At 35.9% G+C, this 24,515-nt stretch overlaps 1 protein-coding gene across 1 annotated transcript; it reads left to right on the forward strand.

Annotated features, from left to right (window-relative positions):
- Window positions 1–1,105: 1,105 nt before the first annotated feature.
- CLCA4 (chloride channel accessory 4) lies at window positions 1,106–24,515 on the forward strand (the record flags this gene model as incomplete). The annotated part of the gene is made up of 14 exons (XM_043573345.1): window positions 1,106–1,279; window positions 5,283–5,423; window positions 5,564–5,711; window positions 8,485–8,593; window positions 10,137–10,314; window positions 10,647–10,865; window positions 12,919–13,146; window positions 15,464–15,641; window positions 16,956–17,062; window positions 19,507–19,722; window positions 20,317–20,584; window positions 22,423–22,593; window positions 23,536–23,769; window positions 24,124–24,515. Coding segments are annotated over exons 1-14 (2,745 nt in total), but the record flags the coding sequence as incomplete, so codon positions are not given.

Below are 24,515 nucleotides of genomic sequence, written 5' to 3' on the forward strand. Positions count from 1 at the left end.
GCTCTGTCTCTCTCCCTCTCAAAAATAAACATTAAAAAAATGTATTTTCTGGTCTTCTATTTCTTGTTCTTTTTTGGTTTCTGATGAGTTCTGTTTCCTTCTGCTTTAGAATTAGACATTTCTTATTCATCTTTACAAGTTCCAAAACTAACCCCTTTCTCCTTTTTAAAAGAAAAAATTTTATTATATTGTTTGCCTTATAAAATCATATTGCCTTATTGTGAAGTAATTAAATCCATGGGCTTTGGGGTAAGAATACAGTGTTCAGATCCTGACTCTGTCATTTGCTATGTATGTAATCTTGGCAAGTTACTGAAATTGTGTGCCTCAGTTTCCCCATGCATAAAATGAAGATTATATTCATACTTACCTTAGAGAGTTACAGTGAAAATTAAGAGAGAGAATCTCTGCCCTAGTAAGCACTAAATAAATGTTAACTATCAAAATTATTCATTCTGCTTCAATAATAATTAGCACATACCAGACTTTTTTGATATACTTATATAAAAACATTCTATTCATTGTTTACTAAACAGGATTTTTAAATATAATAACTATCAAATCTTCCTTAATTTGTCAAAGTCTTTAAATTTTTAAATTAAGTTTCAAGGCCATCGTACCTAATTTGGTGTTATTTATATTTAATAACTTTACATTCTCTTCAATTATTTATACTTTGGAAATAATCTAAATAATTGTTAAGTCTCTCTGTAAAACTGAATAACAATCTTACCATTATTTTTTCTACTCATTTCATTATAATTTTTGTTAAATTTTTACATTGTACTGTACAGAAAATACAAGTTATATGTCTATATGTAGGAAATAAACCAGAATTAGAAAATATAAAAAAAATGTTCCAAGAGGAATATGTGTAATTTTTTTATAAAAAGATCAATCTCTTCTATGTTTTAGATCACTTTTATAATAACATACAATAAAATGATTACATAAACAGACATCAAACATTTTACATATGTAACATTGACCTTTATACAAGCAACGTCCCATTATCAGCTGACATTGACAAGGTTTAGGGCTATATATATGGAGAGAGAAACAAAGTGAAAGAAAAGCCTTTTGAACAAACCAACTTTGGGCCAGGAATGCTTTGACAAGAACAATGGGGTTATTAGATTTTGTCTTCCTCTTAGTCCTATACCTGCTGCAGGGGTCCAATACTTCCCTTGTTCAGCTGAATAACAATGGCTATGAAGGCATAATCATCGCTATAGACCCTCATGTGCCAGAAGATGGAAAAATAATTGAAGAGATAAAGGTAAGAAAAAAATTGGATTTCTTCTGTTTGAATTGTGGAGAAGAAAAAAGTTAGTAGTTAATTATTATGGAAACTTCTGAATGCTACAGGAAGTTTAAAAGCAGCATGGTACAGTGAAGACAATACCGGAGTGGCAGAGGGAATGGAAAGTTTTAATAGGGTTCTACCCTGTCTCACCATAAGACCAAAGACAAGGCACAGGGTCTCCCTGATCCTCAGTTTCTTCATCTGTAAATGAACAGTTGGACTCATCTGTTCTTTAAACAATTATTTAATGAATACTTATGGCATGTCAGGGAGTGACAACAGTGAACAATTCCTTACCCTCATGCAGTACACATTCTTTTTAGATGATATAGATAATAAAAACATGTAAAACTATAGCAGGTCAGATGGTAATAGGTTTCCATGAAGTAAAATAAATCAACATTTGGGATAGGCAGTGTTGGAGCTGGGTGGGAGGAGAATGTTCATTACTATTTCATGTAGGGCAGTCAGGAAAGACCTCACTGTTGATGTAGACATCTGAGCGGAGACCTGAGATGAGTGAGGGAAGAACACATTGAAAACCTCGGGGAGGGAACAGTAGGTACAGCAAACATGCTTGAAGTGACCATCAGGAGGTGATGAACAGGAAGAAGGGTGGGGAGAGCCCAACATGGAGACATAGAGGACCCAGACCACTGGAAAGACTTGGGCTTTTACTTCTGAGTGCCATGGGAATCCACAAAAGGATTCTGAGCAGAGGAGGAGTGTGCTCTCTCATGCATGTTCTGGGATCACTCTGACTGCAGTATTGAAGAAATTCTGTAGAGGGCTTCCACTTGTCACTCATCCTACATAAGTCCCATTGCAGCACAGAGATGTGGTGCAGGTAGGAAGCAGTTGCAGGTGAGAAGTAATGATGATGAAGGACAGGGATATTGTGATAGAGATCATTAAAGTGGTATGAGGAACATATTCTGAGGGTATTATAGACAAATTTGCTGATGGTTTAGATGGGGGGTGGGGGGAGGTGGAGAGGAGGAGGGAAAATAGAAGTCAAAGAAGACTCCAAGACTTTTTGCCTGAACACTTGGAAGGATGGAATTATCATCAGTTGAAAAAGGTAGACTATAAGTGAAAATAATGTGGCAGATGGGAGATCAGGAGTTAGTTTGAGGCATTTTGAATTTGAGATGCTTATTAGATACACACATAGATATAGATAAGAATCTGAATTCAAGGGGAAAAACTGGCTGGAGATAAAAATTGGGGACTCATCAGCATGTAGACAAGATTTAAAGTCATGGTAATAAATGAGTTCACTATAAAGTGCAGATGGAGAAGAGAAAGGCTCCAAGCCTAAAAGGAGAAATTTGATTTCTAAAGTTTCTACCAACTGTAACATTTCAAGCAATAGAAATTGGTGTTAACAGCCATGCAAATCAGCTCTCCTGGTCTCTGACATCAACATTTACTAATTCCTTACATTCAGTTCCTCTAGTACTGTGTCCTTAGGCTCACTGATTTAGCCTTTTACATGTGTGTTCCTATCCATTAGAGACTGATGGGCTGGACCTGGGTAGTGAGATGGTGATTCTGTGGCTGCCATTTATCATTCACTCTGAATAAACTCTTGCAGAATAGCAGTGTTCATTTGTTGATACCTTTTGAATTCCAGGGGGATATAAAAATTATTTTACTGAAGAACAGAGGCTTCAATAGCAGTTCATTCTAGATAGGGTTGACCATGTCTCAGCTAATTCTGCATGATGGCTTCTTAGTGTTCAGGAAGAGTCAGTTTCAAACTTTTCTGACCATCAGAAGTCAGTATTTGGAAAAATTACTTTGCAGTGGCAAAAAAAAATATTAAAATGTCCTCTATCAAACACCACAAGTAAAAGTTCAACCATTAGTAGATATGCCTAGATTACACAATGTTTCCTGACATTCTCCCAGCCCTCTGAACAGTCCTTGCATTTATATTACCAGGCAACCTTGTAAAATTCTCTCATCCACATTATACAGAAGAAAAAACTGGTATTTGGAGAGTAAATATTTTTTTCTGAGATCACATTAAATAGCACAATTAGAGCTGAGATCCAACCCATGGGATTTGAAGGCTGACAGATGTGGGTTTGAGTTCTGGCTTGTACAAGATGACAAAAATTACTCTTTTTTTTGTAACTAGTGAATCAACTTGTAGATATAACCTTACTCTGGGGATACCATCTGACCATAATAACATTCATGCTGAATTAACTCACAATTCATAACCTGAGATGTTAACTGTCACCTTTCCTTATTCCTTTTATTCATGTGTCTTTTTGGTTTGAAAGTACTTATTTTTTGAAATATTGATAATATTAATCATCTTTGATCCAACTAGGATAATATAGGAATTCTGAGATGGAATTTAGAAGGAACGTTACAGAAATTTTCCTTGGAAAGCCTATGAGAATCATTATTAGCTACCCTAGTATGCCCTAGGGGATCATAGTCATCTGACATAGGATCTATGAAATCCCTCAATGACCTCAGAACATACCACTACCCAAGCCAGATGCATAGAGCTATGGAAACTACAAAGTAAATGGAATCCCTTGGAGTTGTAGAATGCACAACCTACACAAACGTAGCAACCCTACTTTTCAAATACGCACCACAATTCAAATCACCCTATATATTTTTATCTCATAGAAACATAGATAGTCGTCACTTGAAGCAAAATGTGACAACTGGTGAGATCTGAATATTAAAAAAAAAAAAAAAAAAAAAAAGAGGAAAGCCATCCTTAGAGAAAAGTTGCTTTAGGCCAGTAATTTCCAATCTACTTTAAGAGATCTCTGAAGCCCTTTTACTAACTCCTAACCAGTTCTTTGGGTCTTCAGTTCTGTGCACTCTGGCTTCTGACTGATCCATGGCTCTAAACCCAATTAGTTTGCTGATCTATTTAATGTATTGAGTAAGCACACTGGACTCTTCAAGAGAACAAGATACAGAGTCCTGGGATTCCTGAAGAAGAAAAATTCTATTGTGGGCTTATGTCAAGTCAGGAAGCATCATGGAGGAAAAGAGCCCACCATGAAGGAAACAACACTGCAGACTGGAATGTTGCCGACAAGATGAAGAGTTTGACATTTTCATCTAGCACCCAATATCCTTCAATTATTCAGTAGTTTTGATTATGCAGAATAGATCTCCATTAAGAAGTATTCATCCATTTCCCCCATTAGACAGTGAGTTCTAGAAAGGGACTATCTCCCTTATTAATCATTATACCTTTGGGTTCAGGATACTGAACAGTATAAAGTGATACTATGTTTATCTTGTTGGCAGAGCATCAAGCTTTGTCTATGATTCACAAAGCTCTGCATCTCCTATGAATTTTGCTATCACTCCACTCCCCAGTTCCCAATCCAACTGTCTCTCCTGGGGGGTGGGAGTATAATAAAAAACCTCTCCCTAAGATCCATTGCTACAGACTGTTCTCCTCAGCTTGCATCAGCTAAGGCTGCTCTGTAATGAGACTTATTAACAGTGATGATATCAGACAGTTTTATGACCGTCTACGTGTACAGCACTTTGTAACTCATTTCATGTTTATGTTAATGCTAAAGAAAGGTTGTAATAATCCATTTAAGAGATGAAGAAACTGAGCTTCGGAGTGTTAAACTGTCCAACCTCTATTACCCAGAAGGTACTAATGCCAATATTGGAACCCAGTAGATGACTCTGAAGTCTGTGTCTTTGTCATTTTATGTAATTTCTTTTAACACTCAAGAGAAGCAATTGCCCTTTGATGAAGGGTTACAAAAAATTCAAAGCCTGTGATGTGTAAGATTAAGATATAATTTTGGACTGACAGGTGGCAGAACTGGAACTCTGAGGCAGAGACCTGCTCCCTAGTCAGTTGCTTTGTGTGTCCACTCTTAAATTGGGAAATGCCTGTGATGAAACTCTGCCCATTTGGTCCATTGCTAGTTGGCCATACTCACATTTTTTTTTCCTTTAACAATAGGGTATGGTGACTACAGCTTCTACTTACCTGTTTGAAGCCACAGAAAAAAGATTTTTTTTCAAAAATGTATCAATACTAATTCCTAACAGCTGGAAGGAAAACTCACAATACAAGAGGCCAAAACATGAAAGCTACAAACACGTAAGAGTCAAAAAGCTTCTTTTAAAAAATTATATTTTCTGGTGATCCCCAGTTTTTCAGCACATTGATTGTCTTAGAGTGTTTAAGACTGTTATCATTTCTATTTCTGATGTTTTAAAAATATTTTTGAACATTCTCAGGCCGATGTTTTAGTTGCACCACCTACCTTCCCAGGTAGAGATGAACCATATACCAGGCAGTTCACAGCCTGTGAAGAAAAAGGAGAATACATTCATTTCACCCCTGACTTTGTACTTGGAAAAAAACAAAATGAATATGGACCATCAGGTAGGAATTTTTGTTAGAATACATGTGTTGCAAATTATTCTAACAAGCATCTTTGTATCCAGGTTATGGATGTGCCCAAGCCTTGGAGCCAGAGTCTCTAAATTCAAATACTGACTTACCGATTGTGTGTGACCTTGGACAAATGACCTAGTTTCTCTGTTGTTATTTCCTATAATACAGTAAATAAAAGTTTCCTGTCTTGTAGAATTGTTGTGAACACTGAGTTAGATACTCAGTACAACATCAACAGAAATGTGAACACAGGGCAATAATAAAATTTTTAAGGTGTACTTTTTAGATTTAATTTTTTTCAGTTCTCCACAGCTGGATATTAATCAATCATAAGCCGCCTCCATGGAAGACAGATGTATGGCAAGCTGAAAAGAGCCAGGATGTCAGTTTCTGGCCAAGAGAAAACATTCATAGGCTGTTAGTTGCTGATATTATTAAGCAACCTATTTGGCTAAACCAGGTGAACATGTCTATAACTGATTATTTTTACCTAGATCAAGGACAATTTCATCTAGTTCTATCTAAAAGTTAAAAATCATTGTTTCAAATGAACTAAAGTATATATTTTTGCATTTAAAAAATGCAAATCATTATTAAAGGAAGATCCAACTCACATGCCACTACTAAGTGAAAACCTACCTAAATCCACATACCCCACAATCTCTCTCTCCCACTGCCCTTCCAATGAGCACACATTAAGTCTCTTGTTTCTGTCAAACATTCAGCTAGCCCTGGTCCTCAGTCACCTAGACCTATTCTCCACCCCAACATGAAAGTTCCATCATCCCATACCATCCCATCCCAACCTAATCTTACCTCTCCCTCAAACTTTAGCCTGACCATGACTGCTCTCTTTGACACCTCTAATCCTTTGCACCTTTCTAAGATATACTCTCTTTCCTAGCTGGCATATCCAGCAAAATTAGTTCTTTCAACTATAAGTATATATACCTCAAATCCCTCACCATTCATATACTATGTTTCATTCAACTTGCCAAATCCTGTGTACTGAGTTTCCAACCAGTTTTCTTTGGCTTCTGTTAATGTACTTCCAAGACTATTAAAGAAAATTAAAAAACTAATGATATCATTATATAAGCAGATTTCCCAAGCTCAGGGAAGCCCTCAAAGCTATGCAACAATATTTGTATTTGTCTCTTCTTGGCTTCCTTTCTCCTTCCCCATAGCAGCTGTTCTAAAACTTCTACCATTTTTCCCAAGATCTCTAACTACCCTTTTCAATCACATCAACAGATGCCTTGATTGAGAAAATCGAGCCCTATAGTCAAGCTAATTAACATATCATCTCCTCACATAGTTCCCTACCCTTCCCTTCCCTTTTATTTCATGTTTGTGGTGATAGCACCTGAAATCTACTCTCTTAGCAAATTATAGTGGGCATGAGAGGCTTTTTCCTTCTAATGTTTCCATTTGCCTAGAAAACCTTAAGCCAGTGTTTTTATAGTTCAATGCATAGAGTAGTAATTTAAGGATCTTGTTAATATGCAGATTCTGATTCAGTAGATCTAAAGTTGGTCTAAGATTCTACATTTCTTGTTAGCTTCCAGGTGATGCTGATGCTTCTGGTCCAATGAACATATTTTGAGTAGTAAGGACTTAAAGAAGAAATGTGACTTTTGCATAATTCTGACACTTCCCCTCTATGTTTAGATCTCCTGAGTTAATTTGAGTTAGAGAAATACACACGGTAGCAGAACAAACATATTTCTGAATTCCTCTTCTCCATTGCTATTTCCTCTGAAGTTTTTCCTAATATTGCTAAAACTGAAATCTACTTGTTTCTTCTTCCAGCATTTCAAACTATGGATTTACCTTAATTCTTCCATTTACCCTAAAATCCTTAGCAGAAAAAAAATTTTTTTTAATTCCAAATCCCTCTCTTTGAGCTTTTCCTAGTCAAAGACTACATCTTATTCATCTTTGTATGTCCTAGTACCTAGTACTTTGCATATCTAGTGCCTAGAGCCTAATACTTTGTATTTTCTAGTAATAACATATGCTGAATATGTATAATTAATAATAATTATTTTCACATAATCAATGCTGTATGTGTTAAGTACTATAAATTATTCACTTTATTTGGACATCACCCCAAATTATCTATCGTCTATAGCAGTGTTTTTGAATGCTTTTTTTTTCATTATCCACTCCCTCAAGAGAATTTATAGACTTTTTTTTTTAACTTTATTTATTTATTTTGAGAGGGAGGGAGGGGCAGAGAGAAAGGGAAAGAGAAAATCCTAAGCAGGTTCCACGCAGTCAGCACAGACCCGGACCCGGGGCTTGAACTCACGAACTGTGAGATTAGACCAGAGCTGAAATCAAGAGTTGGACACTCAGCTGACTGAGCCATTCACATCTTTTAACTAATCACATCCTAGTGAAATATTAATACCAAAGATATGTTATTTATCCATTTATGTTTTGGTAAAAGCAAGCTTTGTAGCGCTAAAAGCCATTGTAACAACTAAGACTTTTTGCCCCCCAAAAGCCAAAGCTCAGACTATTTTGCTCATAGCATACATATCATAAATGTTTTCTTGATGTAACATGTTGTGTAATAAAAACATAATATACTATATAATGTAATGCAACATGTTTTTTATAAATAAAAATACAAATGTTAGCAGTTATTTAAAACCTAAATATAACTTTTTGACTGAAACAGTTTGTTAAAATATTTGAGGGACAAATTTTGTCACTTGAATTATGATCATATATTTGAAATATTTTCCTACAGATAGACTGCTTGTCCATGAGTGGGCCCATCTCCGCTGGGGAGTGTTTGATGAGTACAATGAAGATGAGCCTTTCTACAGTGCTAAGTCAAAGAAAATTGAAGCAACAAGGTATGAACATTGAAATTTTCTTAATTACTCCAGGCTATATCTTCTTATTTTCCTTAGTTTTATTTCTTTTAAATGCCAATAATTTTTTTTATCCCGATGCAGATAATAGATGCTATAACACAAAACAGTGTGTCTGTTTCTTTGTTTTTGTTTTTGTTTTGTTTTTAGAATATGTACCTTAAAGTAGCTGATTTTCCATTCAAAATACACATAACTTCAAGAGCATTTGGTAGCGATTTGGCATATTTTTATACCTCTCTACCATAGCTGCCAGAACTCATTTGTGCTGGAGTTGTACTCTGTGTAAAGGGTTGTATAGTATATGGCAAATCAAAATAATTTATACTACACAAGAATGAAAAAAGTGGTTAAAAAATAGTGGTAAATGCAAGCTCAATAAGAAATCAACTTTCAAAGGGCCAATTAAGGATTTCTTGGGTTTTGTAAAATTCATTTAAAAATACCAATCTAACATCACAGTTAATAATAGACAATCCTGTTAGTTCTAAGATCAATAGAGCAAAATGGTTGTTGGTAATTGGTTTAAAATTAGATGTCATCAGCTTACTCAATCTTAGATGCCCTGCAAGGTCTGTGGACTTATCAAAAATGCACAAATTGAAAGATACTTGATTTCATTGAAGTCCCTTCCTTTGCCCATTTGCTTCACCAGTTGCAGCACACATATTTAAGGACTATTACATTGATTACATTTGTTTACACCATATTCCCCCTAAATGTCTAGTCTCTGCTAAAGAATATTCATCATGGTTGTTAATGTAGATAACATTATGTTCATGGAGTTCTGGGGAGTAAGAGGCATACACATATTTAGGAGACTCTAAATAACTGAATGAAATCTAGTAACTGCTTCTTAAATTTGAAATGGAAACACATTGAAAAGATGGGATAATATTCACATTCCAGCATATTTATTGTAATCACTGCTACCTGTGGCCAATTCCATGCAATAAAACATACGTCTAAAATAACCCCACCAGTAGTGACTACTGTCCTAGGCAGTACCTTAGTCTTTCCTTCAAGCCACATTTTGCTTTAGATAAAAATGCTCCTTGAAAAAACAAAATATTTGTAGCTATGCCACATCCCATTCTTTTGGAGATATTTTCTTTGAGAAGAATCTTACAAAGAACTTCAAGCTAAGGTGGCACCAAGAGTAAGTGTTTTCACAAGTTGCCTTGTCCAGATGCCTACAGTGCATTTATCATCATAAGGCCACCAGAAGAGATATTTGGAAAAGGGGAGTCCCCAGCCATTGGGTTTAACAGGACAGCAGCAACTTTAATCCCAACAGGGAACTCAGCCATTACATATACTAGACATCCCACTTAAAATTTCTTTCTGCAATTTCTTGAAAAACAGGTAACTGCTCTGATAGGAACACTTAAATGTTGCTGCCAAAAACAAGATGTGTGTGGTACATAAATAAGAACAAAGAAAACCTTGATGGAAAGATTACTTAAGATTTTCAAACATTTTGATTGTTAAGTTGCCTCAAAGACTAACTATTATATATTTTCAGATGTTCCACAGGTATTACTGGTATAAATAGAGTTTATAAGTGTCAAGGGAACAGTTGTACAACTAGAGGATGCAGAATTGATTCTAAGACAAAACTGTATGAAAAAGATTGTCAATTCTTCCCTGATAAAGATCAAACTGAAAAGGCATCCATAATGTTTATGCAAGGTATTAATTCTGTAAGTATGCCAATTGTGAGTTCAGAGCATATATTTATATTCAAAGGATATGTTATCAAGTTTAAAAAATACCTGTGCAAGTTTCCTGAGAGATTAGATATATTAATATAGAGTTCTTTAAACATTAACTGGCACATAGTAAGCACTCAACTAGTGTTACCTGTTATTACAATTATTCAAAATTCATATTACTATTATATGATTCCTCAGTGAATCTTCTTTCATTAAATAAACAACATGTTTGCCAAGAACATTTTTTATTTTTCAGATTTGTAGTTGAATTTTTAAATACATTGTATGTAAAGGTTTTTTTCATTTTATTAATCTTTTAGGTTGTTGAATTCTGTAATAAAAAAAACCATAACCAAGAAGCTCCAAGCCTACAAAACAAAATGTGCAATTCCAGAAGTACGTGGGAGGTGATCAGCAATTCTGAGGACTTTAAGAACACAACATCTATGGAGGCACCACCCCCTCCACCTGTCTTCTCATTGCTGAAGATCAGAGAAAGAATTGCATGCTTAGTTCTTGATAAGTCTGGAAGCATGAATGTAAGTCTGTGGGCCGATTTGTTCCTGGATATAGGGACATGAAAGTGATTGAATAGCTAAGAATACTCTAAACACTACCTGCTTGTTCTAAATTGCATGGTGGCATAAATACTGTTACCTCCTATGACCATGATCTCAAGAGGAGCAGTGAATATTGTAATGAAAAAGTGTGGCAATGGAGTTAAAAAGACCTAACTCAATATCCAACCCCAGAAAATGGAGAGTTTATTGAGGAGTACTTTTAGATCCTTTAGTAAAGCCTTAGTTAGAAGATCAGTACTAAAGATTTTTAATATGGGCATGCTTTCTAACCTTGTCTCTGTTATCTACTGGAAATACTTAACAGACATAAGGAGAGAGTGGATTGGGGCCTCTGAACTCCATTTCAAGTCAAGGAACAAGATCAACCAGGAGAACTGTTAACATGCCTTTACCTTATTTGCATCATCTATATAAATGACCCCTTTATGCTCGAAGCCACAGACCAAAAGTACCACCATAATAAAGATACAGTCAGATTCAGCCATTTATTCCCTCTACTATCATTCAAGGAATGGAAGGCATTGTGCCAGGGTCTAGGAGTACAAACTCACATCCTTGAAGAATTCGCTGCTGAATAGAGAAAATGTTCTCTCCCTTTCCATTACCTGGCTAACTCATACATATTGTTCAAGTTTGGTAGAGTCACCCATTTCCTCCAGGAGGAGATGGGCTGGGCTTCTAGACTGGGCTAATGGGCCTTCTGCTGGTTTCCTGTAATGACCTGTGCAAACCTCTATTACTATATATCATATTGTAATTACACATTTCTCTCCCATTAGACTAGTCCTCTAGGACTTAAAACAGTGTCTTACTCATCTCTGCATCCCTGTTACCTAAAATAGTGTTTATCTCGTATAAGCACTCAATAAATAATTGTTGAAATGGACTACAAATGAGCAAACATAATGTGATAAGGCACCCAGAAGGATGTCACATTAGAAGCAGAACAGAGCATGCTGAAGATCAAGGTGAATGTCTCCAACAAACCACTCAGTTGAGTGGTTACTGAAAAGCACAGAAGATGGTGCAGCTGAATGAAATAATCCTCAATAGCAAGTTTCAGAAAGAACATCAGAATGCTAGACACCTATACATAGAAGTGTTCTAGGAAGTGTTGCTGAGGAGAGACAGAGTTCCTTATTAGGAAAAGATGAGCAGCCTCCTTTGGACAAGATATGGGCAAAGCTAAGTTTAAAGGTAAAACAAAGGGGTAGAGAGAGAGCCCTCAAAGATGGAAATGTAAGAGAAGTTTTTCACTGTGGGTTGGTTCTAGAGAGTTCAGAGGGAAATTTGGATGTGTGTTGGGGGGAGGTTTCACAGATCAGTTGGTGTTGAGGAACTGGAAAAGACAAACGTACGAAGAGGCTTACATTGAGCATTCACCTAGGAAAGAGGGATGTGAGTTTTAATGAGTTGTCAAAGAACCAATTCCAATTAATCCATTGGTGGGGAAGTGATGGGAAGAGGTTAGAAGCAGAAGAGGTAAGGCGGGGGGGGGGGCGGGGGCAGTAGGGACTGGGCCTCTCAAAATATAGCTGCAGCTTGAGTACGTTTCATCTTTTGGGATGTCCCCAAGTGGATAGGGAGACTTCAATTTCTAGATGGAGTCCATGATAAGTCTGGTTTGATACTGTGGGACCTGGGGAGTGGTTTCATCTTGATACAACTGGAACAGAGGATCTCAGGAGTTATTAGGCAGTCTCTAAGCGGTAAGTCATCACCTCACAATTGCAACCCAACCCCCACCCTACCCTCCACCTCTAATTTGGGTGCTTAGCAGCCAAGAATCAGCTCTAGCTAAAGCCTATGTTCCTTACTATACCATATGTGTTCCATAATACAACTATATTTTCAATTTTATCAATTAAAAGAAAATTGCCTTCTTTAATAATACCAATTACCATTGACAAAAAATCAATGACAAATTTTATTCACTCATTTTGTGTGATCTGCAGTTATTTTCCAATTGAAAACCCCTTGGTTGTTTTCTTGATTTTTTTTTTTTATTCAGAGTTTTAATCGCCTAAATCGAATGAACCAAGCAGCAAAACACTTCCTGCTGCAGACCATTGAAAATGGATCCTGGGTGGGGATGGTGCACTTTGATAGTACTGCCAGTGTGAAAAGTAATCTAATCCAAATAATAAGCAGCAAAGAAAGAAACAAGCTCTTGGAGAGCTTACCTACAGCAGCTAATGGAGGAACTTCCATCTGTGCCGGAATTAAATCAGCATTTCAGGTGAAGATCATATTGCAAATATAGTTTGTTCTTTTTTAAAAAATTAAAGTATAACTGACATCCACTATCGTATTAGTTTCAGAGTGATTTGATATTTTTATACATTATGAAATGATCCCCATGACAAGTCTAGTTACTACCTATCATCATACAAAGTTATTACAATATTGGTAGCTATATTCCCTATGCTGTACATTATATCTCCATCACTTATTTACTTTATAACTGCAAGTGAGTACATTTTAATCCCCCTTACCTAGTTCCTTTCTTTTTTTATGATTAGGACATTTTTATGTCAAATGCTGCCACACATACTTGCTGCCTAATTTTAACATGACTAATCCTAAGAAGTGCAGGATGAACTAAACCCATAGAAAAAAATTCATTTAATAATTTTTAATGGATCAGTAAATCAATGAATAAACGGATGAATAACTGACTATTAAAATGCCACTAGATGGGGCGCCTGGGTGGCGCAGTCGGTTAAGCGTCCGACTTCAGCCAGGTCGCGATCTCGCGGTCCGTGAGTTCGAGCCCCGCGTCGGGCTCTGGGCTGATGGCTCAGAGCCTGGAGCCTGTTTCCGATTCTGTGTCTCCCTCTCTCTCTGCCCCTCCCCCGTTCATGCTCTGTGTCTCTCTGTCCGAAAAATAAATAAACGTTGAAAAAAAATATATACAAAATGCCACTAGAGTATAATCCCAATGAGGTCAGGGACTTTTGCTGTCTTGTTACACCATGCAGTAGTCAGTGCTCAATAAGTATTAAATAAATACATGTGCTTGGTCAACAAAACTCAATTTTTTTAGACAATGAAGCAAGTTATATGGTATGATTCCATTTTGGGCCAATCTTCATTTCAGTTTCTGTGACACTAAGTTGGGGAAAACTGATGTTTATTAAAGTAGATGTAGCAGGGGCCGTTAGTCATAGGGTCAGGAAGTAACATCAGAGTACTGGCTCTACTACTTACTAAGTGATCTTGGGTAAAGTTTTCAGTCTCTTTGGATTCCCAGTGCCTTATCTATGGAATATAGGAAAACAAGAATGCCTACCTCATAGGACTATTATGAAGGTTAAATGAAATACTACATTTATGTATGTAGAACAATATCTTTTATAAAGAGTAAATATATATATTTCACAAATGCCATAATAATGACAAGGGTCATATACATCTGGATAAAAACAAGATTCACAAATATATTATATATTTCACCCAAACATGCAGGGGGAACGTGATGGGGATGCTGTATAAATGCAATGAGTGTATTAAAGAATTTCCTATTTTTAGTGTGATTTTAATGTATGTCAAAGCATATTTCACATATATTACAACATATATTAGCCATCATTTGTCTAAAAACATGCAAAAAATTGAAATGAAGCTGGTCCCTTTGTTCCCTGATGCCAGCTTTATTAGGAGTATCTAAATTCCAAACCCTCTTCTATAAATCTACACACACCTCCACTCCGAATTCACGAAAGCCACTGATAATCTGTCATTTGTTTCCCTTTGGCATGCACTCAGTTTCTCAAAATGGTGTACCAAGAATCCACTACGAATTAAAGCTGTCAGCAATGAAATATAGTTGCTATCCTGGGATAAATTCTTTTTACCCTCTCTTATAGGCACCTAGATTCAGAACTCTGAGTTTCAAACTGTTTGGCTTTATAATAAATGGGTCCAAACCACAAATAGAACTCAATTTAAATAAATATAATCTATGTATTCTCTAAGCACCACCAATACCCTTAGTCTTGTGCTCTTTACTATTAGAAGTAAAACAAAAGTTATATAACAAGATCCCTAACCTTGACCTGCTTAGAACTTTCTATATCTTTTCTTTATATTAAAGGTTCCCTAATTTGGAATCATTAACTTTTTTAAAATGTTGAGGTGGAGTTTTAATGCATCTAGCTGTATATGCAACAGACTTTATACACTAATGGCTTGTTAGAGGGCAGTCCAGTCAGAGAAAACAGAGACATATTTAATGCCACATTCTGCAATTATATTTTTGATGTCGGTTGACCTGAGTCCTCAGACTGAGATGGCATTATTATTTAATCCAAATAGAATTTTCCACAGCCCTGCACCCACATAACTTCATTTGAGCAAGCATTCCCGAGGCAGATAGACAGAAAATAAAATCATGTTTATGTTCGCCTAAAAATTGTTGATTACAGAATCTGATTTTAAAAGAGAAGCTATCTCTTCTGCACACTTTTGTTTAATTTCTTTGCACATTTTTTCTAATATCTCATAAGTCTTTTGATCTTGGAACACTTATAATTATGCTGTCATTACATTTGCAGGTAGTTAGAGAAATTCACCCCCAAATAGATGGATCTGAAATTGTCCTGCTGACTGATGGGGAGGATAACTCTGCAAAGAATTGTATTGATGAAGTGAAACAAAGTGGAGCTATCATTCATTTGATTGCTTTGGGACCATCTGCTGATCAAGCAGTCATAGAGATGAGCACTTTAACAGGTGAAATATGATCTATATATTATTGTCCTTTGACAGCAATGCATAAGTGTAAAGGCTAACAACTGAACAATTTCTCTCAAGCTCTTGCCCTGTGGGGGCTATGCCAGGACCTTGGAACCAGAGTCAAACCAGACCTGCTCTCTGTTCTCAAGGTGCTCACAGTCCAGCTGGCTGAAGAGACAAATAAAACTTCTAATCAGATAGCATAATCAGACAACATCCCTCCATGACAGGATAAATATATAGAAATAAAGCACAATGTGAGCAGGAGAAGCCATTAATTCTCCCAGGGTTGTACACAGTCAGAGAAAGAAGGCATGAGAGATGAGATGACTTCTGAGCTGGGCCATGAACAAGGTGTTTACTTCTTCTGAAGAAAGGAGAAAAGATGATCAGGTCATGAGCAAAAAAAAAAAAAAAAAAATCATGTTGGAATGACAGTGTAAGGCACAAGGAGAGATACTGGGAAATCCATGAAACCGGAGCAGAGGCTTTGGGTAGGGTTGGGGAGCAGATGGGATTAACAGAGGCTCAGGCTGAATAAATCTAAATAACAACAAAACTTCTAGATGAACTACAGGGAAGATGCTATCTTAGATATAGAGACATATAATGAAAATGGACCAGATGTTTCAGTGCCTTCTTAAATGTAGTAGAATAAACAAAACCTGTAACATTATGAATATCAATTATTGTATTGGGTTGAATTCTAATGCTACCAAATATATACTTGCTTTTTAATGCTTAGTTGTACAAACTCCCATTATTTCAAAGTACTTTCGTGACCATTGTAAAATTTATTTCTGTCCCAAGTATCCCTCTAAAGTAATGCTTTTTTTGAATTTTTCTCTATTGCTTACCATTTTTCTATCTCTCCATTGCCAGTTATTGTAAGGATACATCAATATGACAGCTCTTTAAGCTTTCTAAACTGATTCTGACACACTTTGGTTAAAAATCTGAAAGCCAGAATTGTTATAACTGTATCTTAAATAAAAGTGAATAATTACGCTAAAGGGCTGTGAGATCTATGAACTTTAATACGTGGAACTGTAACATCTTCTTTCATATTCTATGAATATTTCATGCATTCCAGCCAGGAATATTTCTATCAGTGAGGTATAAAGGCAGCTTACATTTTCTAGTTATGACAGTTTTAAATTAATATTTCATTGTTAATCTTTACACATGACTGATTTTGTTCTGTTTTAATAATACATACTGAAAGTATGATTTTGTTTATCCTATTACCTTATTAATGTGGTAAGTATGTATTTTCTAGAAAGAAACCTATTTAATGTATTTACATTTTAGGAGGAAACCATTTTTTTGCTTCAGATGAAGCCCAGAACAATGGCCTCATTGATGCTTTTGGGGCCCTTGCATCAGGAAACACTGATATTTCCCAACAGCCTCTTCAGGTCAGAGAATCCACCCCTCAGATTTTGGTGTTTACACTTAGCCATAACAAAGAGAAATAATTCAGTTGTTAAAAGTTTTGAGTCCTATATTTTTCTCAAAGTAAATTTTTAATTGAAATTAAAATCTCAATATGAAATAGAAGTTATTCTTTAGATATGGCCAAATTAAGTAGTGAAGTAGCAGGTATACTTTTTCTTTTTCTTTTCCTATAGAGCTTGGTTAAGGGATAACATCAAAACTGAATACGGTTAACTTTTCTGCCAAAAATAGATTTTGTCCAATAATTTAGCATCCATTTTGCTACAAATGCATTAAAAAATTCCATTCTTCCAAGATTTCCCCCACCCTTCACTGCTGTAAAATAGATTTGAATTAGATGAATTCACTCAAGAATCTGGTTTGGAGATGGAAGCGATGTATCTTGGAAATAATTTATCAGAAAAAAGAGAGTGAATAACTATTGCATATCTACAAATTTAGGGCTTATCTTACTTCTTCAACCACTTTTTCACTGGCTTTTTATTTTATTCTTCTGTCTTCTGAATGCCACTTCTTTTCTCATTTGCGTATCAGTAACACTACCATTTTCTGTATTTAGATTGAAAAGTTTTTACACCTTTCTTCATTCTTAATTCATGTACCATGTAAAATGTCAGCACAGCCTGTTTCTTTCAAAATATTTTTTACAAAATTCTGTTTCTATCAATATCCATTCCCACCAAGTGCGTATCACTTGTATTCCATCTTACAGTTCATCAAGTCACTGCCCACCATCAACTTGCCATGATCACCTAGACAAACCTAGTTTCCTCTACTCTTCAACAATGAAGAGCAAGAAGGTATAGGATTCAGAGTTAAGATAATATGTACTGATTGGTTTGGAGGTTGGGTTTGCAGCTTTGCCCTGAAAACAGTTTAAAAATTCATCTGAGATCTAGCTTGGTGGTGTATGGAGAATAAAATGATGGAGAATAATGTACATTTCTGAAAGTTTCCATCTGTATGACTGAGAAAATGATGACAAAATTGACATGTAAAAAGGGAGAACTGATTTTGAGGATATTATTTTCTGCTCTGTTTTAACCTTAGATTTTGAGGGGCTGGTGGAACATTAAAGTGGAATGTTCCAAAGGAATTTTAAAATATAAAAGTAGAATGTGGGAAGTCATCCAGAAAAGAGACATTTGCATGCAGGATATGCTTAAAGTTTCGAGAATGGCTTTATAAATGATGTGGAAGGGGCAGAAATATCTGCACCCCTCACTCAAAAAGTGTATAGTTTAAGTAGAGAAATAAAAAGAAAACACATTTTTGAAAGATTAACCTCAATTTGTCTTGGGAGAGAAGCGTGAGAACAGTTAGAGGTATGTTGCGATAATCTGAGTAGATGAGAACTTGGATTTGGATGGTGGCAGTTAGAATACAGAGAAAAGGCTGCATCTCACTCTTTACTCAGTTATTTTCCCCTAGTACTACTCTGTAGCCAAAGCTTTCTAATTTTCTTAGACTTTCCTGAAAGTCTCTCTCATTCAGATTTAACTTAATAATAATACATGGCCTACTCAAATCCATGTCCACTTAACACAGAACTGAGATTTTTGTGATTGCAATGATGTTGCAGTGGTAGAATTCATTCCCCTCTATAAGCACTGCTGTGAGAGGATCTTTGGTTTAAAAGACTGGTTTAGAATAGAAATGAGATTTCCCATCATTCCTGAAATGACACATTTTAGAAAGTACTTTCTTGATCCGTGGATAAACTTGGCTTTCCTTGACTGAGAACTATCCACAAAGACTTGAAAAACTTTCTTTGAAGCTCTTCTCAAAGAAAGGTCCTATCTTTCACATCTCTTCTCAGGATTCCAATCTTTGTAAATAGTTTGCCCTCTTTCTACTCCTCTTGGACTGTTTACTGTCCAGTGCTACTCACTCTATCATGTGTGAAAATTATTTCAAGATTTCACATCAGGAAAATAGCCCTGTTTGCTTCTCTCATAGTTTGCTAATCTTGTTTTTCTCCGTTTAGGCCCCCTTTTACTGTATCTCTACTCAAATACTCTAGCCACAACCCATAAGTATTTTTTAGGTCATCATGAAGATGGATAAACTTAGGGTGATACACGCACACCCTATAGCTAATTCTTCTCTTCTGTGTCCTCAAAGACAATTGGGAAAAAAATAACAGGGCCATATCTCCAACTATAAAACCCATTCTCCTGCTTTAATGACTTTATTATGCCCTGTCCTTCCCTCAGACTCTATATTTCTACACTTTCTGATGACAACTGTCACATCCCAATCAGCTTTCAGAGATCACAAGCCTAAGGTAGTATGCCCTACATAAGCTTGTTCTCAGGCCAGAAATTAAAAACTACATTAAAAATGAAAACAGAAAAAATTACTCTCTTCTCCAGTAATTAATTTTTAAAATATATTTAAACAGCTTGAAAGCAAAGGATTAACACTCAACAATAATCCCTGGATGAACGGCACTGTAATAATTGATAGCACCGTGGGAAAGGACACATTCTTTCTCATCACATGGGCCAGACAGTCTCCCATTATTTCTCTCTGGGACCCCAGTGGAACACCAATGAGAAATTTCACAGTGGACACAGTTTCCAAAATGGCCTATCTCGGTATTCCAGGAACTGCAAAGGTAAGCAATCAGCTTTTAGACTTCCTTGCAAATTTGTTTTGGTAGCTGAAAATACATTGTTTACTATCACAACAATAGGTGTCAATACTTGTATCATCTTCAAATTTACAATAAAATAAAATGTACTTTCTATGCCTGTGTGGTCCTGAAAATTATGGAGGCAGGAAAAAGAAAGAACATATGCATTAGGAGAAAGAGAAGAGAAAAAAATGAGGTAGGCTAAGAATAACTTTGAAGAAGCAACGTAGAGAGAATGTGTGCAATTTGGTGTGTAGATAGCTATTCAGTCATTCCTGATTAGCACGACCAGATCTTAGAATCTGTGGACTCTGAGGTCAGAGAATAAGGCCAAGACCAAAGCAAACTTTCCCAAACTTATTTTTCCTAGCTGACATTTCCCAAAGTTTAGACACCATGCATGACAACGGCCAGGATACCCTATCTAAACTGCCTCAATTCTCATCCTTTTACCTTCAAAATTGTCAAAACTTGTTTATTCTGTGACATATTTATAAAATGTATTTAAGAGTTGGACAATGAAAGCACAGAAAAGCTTGATCTTGGATATTTAATATATTTCCATTGAATTTTTAGGTGGGTGTTTGGACCTACAGTCTTCAAGCCAAAGCAAACCCAGAAACATTGACTATGACAGTAAATTCTCAGGCAGCAAATTCTTCTGTGCCTCCAATCACAGTGAATGCTAAAATGAATAAAGACACAAACAGTTTTCCCAGCCCAATGATTGTTTATGCAGAAGTTCTACAAGGGCATGTACCAATTCTTGGAGCCAATGTGACTGCTTTCATTGAATCAAGTAACGGAAATATAGAAGTTTTGGAACTTTTGGATAACGGTGCAGGTAACTCACAGGTTTTTGTGAATAAGCCTGTAATTTTATAACTCAGGATATGTTATGGGTCCCTATAATATTGTGGGGCAGTGGGACAGACTCCAGAAGAACTGATGCAGATTATGGATGAACAGCAGAACCAGCAGGAAATTCTATCTACATAAAACCTACAAAGTACTTAACAAGTGTCCTGCACATAGTATGCACTCAACAAATGTTATTTACTGTCATTATTATTTGTCATCTGGACAACCAATATCTGTTACTCATCAAGAACGTCTCATTTAGGAGACTGAGAACAGCATCAAGAATTCTGAGCAAGTTTCTTAGTTGCACATCATCAGAAAGTCTAGCCAGAGTGAGTGAAGCACAAGCAGCCAGATGGGATTAAATGGTAGAACTTGAGCCCCTGGCAGAGACGGAAGAACAGGCAAGAATAATTCCCAACAGCTGGAAAAAAATGTAAGATAAAGTCTTGGGAACTAAGGTCTAAGGGCAAGTAGAACAGCCAAAACAGACAAGAGATATCACCAGAGATCAGATGCCAGGTCTGAATGGCAGGAAACAAGATACAGAGTTGGCCATGCCGTGGTCTATATGGGTGAATAGTACCTTTTTCCTAGACTCTGGATTGTCCTGGAAACTGATCCTTCTTTTGAAAGGACCATAAGCAAGGAAATTACCATATCGATAACCTCCTGAGTTGTCAGAATTTTCTAACAGTGTCTTGCAATGTCAGTCAATATATAATCAACCAGGGTTTGCCCTGTAAAATTTTATAAGGTAAAATTGTTCTTTGGTGCACCTCAGTGCCTTCATCTGATATAATAATATTTTCCTCAACTATTTCCTGACTTTTCCTTTTCCTAAACCCTCCCAAGCTACATTAAAAGTTAAAGCATCTTGTTTCATTTCTAAAGGTTTTACCAGATGGCTACTTAGCTAATTTGGAATGCCTTTACCTAAGAAGGTATTGGTGATAAACAATGACTTGGAGCAGGGGTTCTCAAACTTTAGCATGCAAAGGAATCACCTGAGGGGCTTGTTATAACACAGAATGCTAGGCCCTTCCATAGAAGGTCTAAGTAATTGGCATTCCTAATATGATCAAGAGACATGTACATGGTGCTCATCCAAGGACCTCAATTGAAGAACCTTTATCTTAGAGTGTTAAACCCCCTGAGAAATTTGTCTGTAATTTAATGAATAACTCTAGTACTGGTGACATCAAGACATAAACTTATTATACAATATTCCTGATCTCCCCAAATGTTTATTATAATAATAGATGGGGTTTTCCACTATCAGACCAGAGAGTTAATGGATCATAGAACAAGAGGTGAGGATACAACACACACACACACAAAAAGAGTGGTTGAAGAGAAGTCAAAATAACTAATTCTTAGGTAAACATACTGAGAATTAAATTGTTATGCCAAGATACGTTTTTTTTAGCGTGAATCCTTTTGCTTTTAACAGGAGATGACATAATTATGTGTTTAGGTAAAGTAAGAACTGCAAGAAAACCATTTGGCTAAAACATGGTAAGAAGAGTACTAAAATAATAGGCATAGAAGTTGATAAAGTAAAGGTACTTATTATATATATATATATATATATATATATATATATATATATATACATATATATATGATATATATGATATATCAATTAAAGAAGATACTGGTTTGTAAAGCATAACAGAACTATTCCCCAGTGGGTCAATCACAAAATAGAGAGCCTAATCAAGGGGATATGCTTATAAAGTCCATATGCTTGGCTTAGAAAATGCATACATTTTTCTTTTTCTTCACAGTAATATTTTATTCCTTCATTTTTATAATAAGGTGCTGATTCTTTCAAGAATGATGGGGTGTACTCCAGATATTTTATAGCTTATTCAGAAAATGGCAGATATAGCTTAAAAGTACGGGCTTATAGAGGAGCAAATGTGACCACACAAAACTTAAGGCGTCCACTGAATAGAGCTGCACATATACCAGGATGGGTAGTGGATGGTGAGTAATGATATCTGATATCTGGTTTGAATAATTGTAGTTAACATGATTAAGGCTTCAAACACTTTATAACTCAAGTACAGCTTTTCCCATTTCTGAAATGAAGTTCTCAGTCATACTGTGTTTGCCTCCAAATTATGCTAACCTTTTTACAGTATCTGGCATCTAGTAAGCACTCAACAAATGTCAGCCATTATTATATTAGTTTGGAGCACCTTACCTATATTAACAACAATATGTCAAATTTCTAACTCAGATAAAGAAAACATGCTAATGTGTTATGTACCTAAGCACAAGCTAGTGGCAGAATTTATTCTTCAGTTCACATAGATACTGGATTCAGTTCACAAAAACACCTAAATGAGTAAACACTTATTTTGATGTTTTGTTAAGTCAAAAGGGAAACTGTGTAGGGTAAGGTGATGATAAGGATTAAGTATGCATTCTTTGTTAGCTTTCCTTCAGTCCATTCCTTACCATGACTTTTAGGGGTTCTCTGTTGGCAACTGGAATATAACTTGAATTATTATTCCTTAGCACTTGTAGCAGAGAGCAAGGGAAAAACCTGCCTTAAGCATTTGAAAGGGAAACAGTAAAAATTTACCCAGGTTCATTGCTAGCTTGGAGATAATTTGAGAAATAAAGCAGTTCTTGTTTTTAAGGGCACATATTGAATTATACAACATTATTCCCATTCAGTGCAGCCTTAATTCCAAGCGATATGTTATATAATTCTATCCTACAATATCGTGGTCAGGAATGCTAAAGAAAAAAATTCTGCCACCAATTGGATGCCTATGACTTTGTCACCAAACTTAGTAAAATGTGATTGTGTATATGTATGAAAAGGGAGCAGGGAGATGTAGGATGAGGAATTCAATTCATTGAGTTCTAAAAATACTAGTAGAGATTTGCCATTAAATATAGCAAATTTTAATGCAGGGAAAATTGAAGGGAATCCACCAAGAGTTGAAATTGATGAAGATACTCACACAACCTTGGAGAGTTTCACCAGAACAGCATCTGGAGGTGCATTTGTAGTTTCAAATATTTCAAAACTTCCCTTGCCTGATCTGTACCCACCAAGTCAAATCACAGATCTTGAGGCCACACTTAATGGAGATGAGATCAATTTAACATGGACAGCACCAGGAGATAATTTTGATGTTGGAAAAGGTAAGGATGAAGTGACATGTAGTGTTGATTAAGTGAAAGGTGCTCTTTGCAAAAGCAAGGGTATAAAGGTGGGTGGGAGGAGAACAATTTTTAATTGACTACTCAGTGAAGTATTAATTTTATAATCTGATATTTTCAAATCAATCAAACATGACACATTTTAACCTGGTCCCGCTTTTCAAACAATGAAGATAGTATTTAGCATATCAGAAGTAAGTTCTCATAGAAAAATTAGTACGGTTTTGGCTATATGTATAAGCTTTGCATAACTAAACATTTTGAGGAGAATAGATAAAAAGGAATTTAACATTATATGCTCTAGTTTCTGAACTACATGTAATTTTTTTTTCTTAGTTCAGCGGTATATTATAAGAATAAGTGGAAGTATTCTGGATCTAAGAGACAATTTTGACAATGCTCTCCAAGTAAACACTACTGATCTGTTACCAAGTGAAGCCAACTCCAAAGAAACCTTTGCATTTAAACAGGGAAATATCTCAGAAGAAAATGCAACTCACATCTTTATTGCCATTCAAAGTGTGGATAAAAGCAATTTGACATCAAAACTATCCAACATTGCACAAGTAGCTTTGTTTATTCCTCAAGCAGAACCAGGTCCTGATGAAAGTCCTCCAAATCCTAGTCCTGATGAAAATCAGCCTAATTCCAGGGTTAACATTGTTATTTTGGTGTTGTTAGTGGTTGGATCTGTGGCAATTGTTAGTACTATTATAGGTGCCACCATT

This window comes from Prionailurus bengalensis, chromosome C1 (assembly GCF_016509475.1).
Source record: "Prionailurus bengalensis isolate Pbe53 chromosome C1, Fcat_Pben_1.1_paternal_pri, whole genome shotgun sequence".
In the NCBI taxonomy this organism is placed as follows: domain Eukaryota; kingdom Metazoa; phylum Chordata; class Mammalia; order Carnivora; family Felidae; genus Prionailurus; species Prionailurus bengalensis.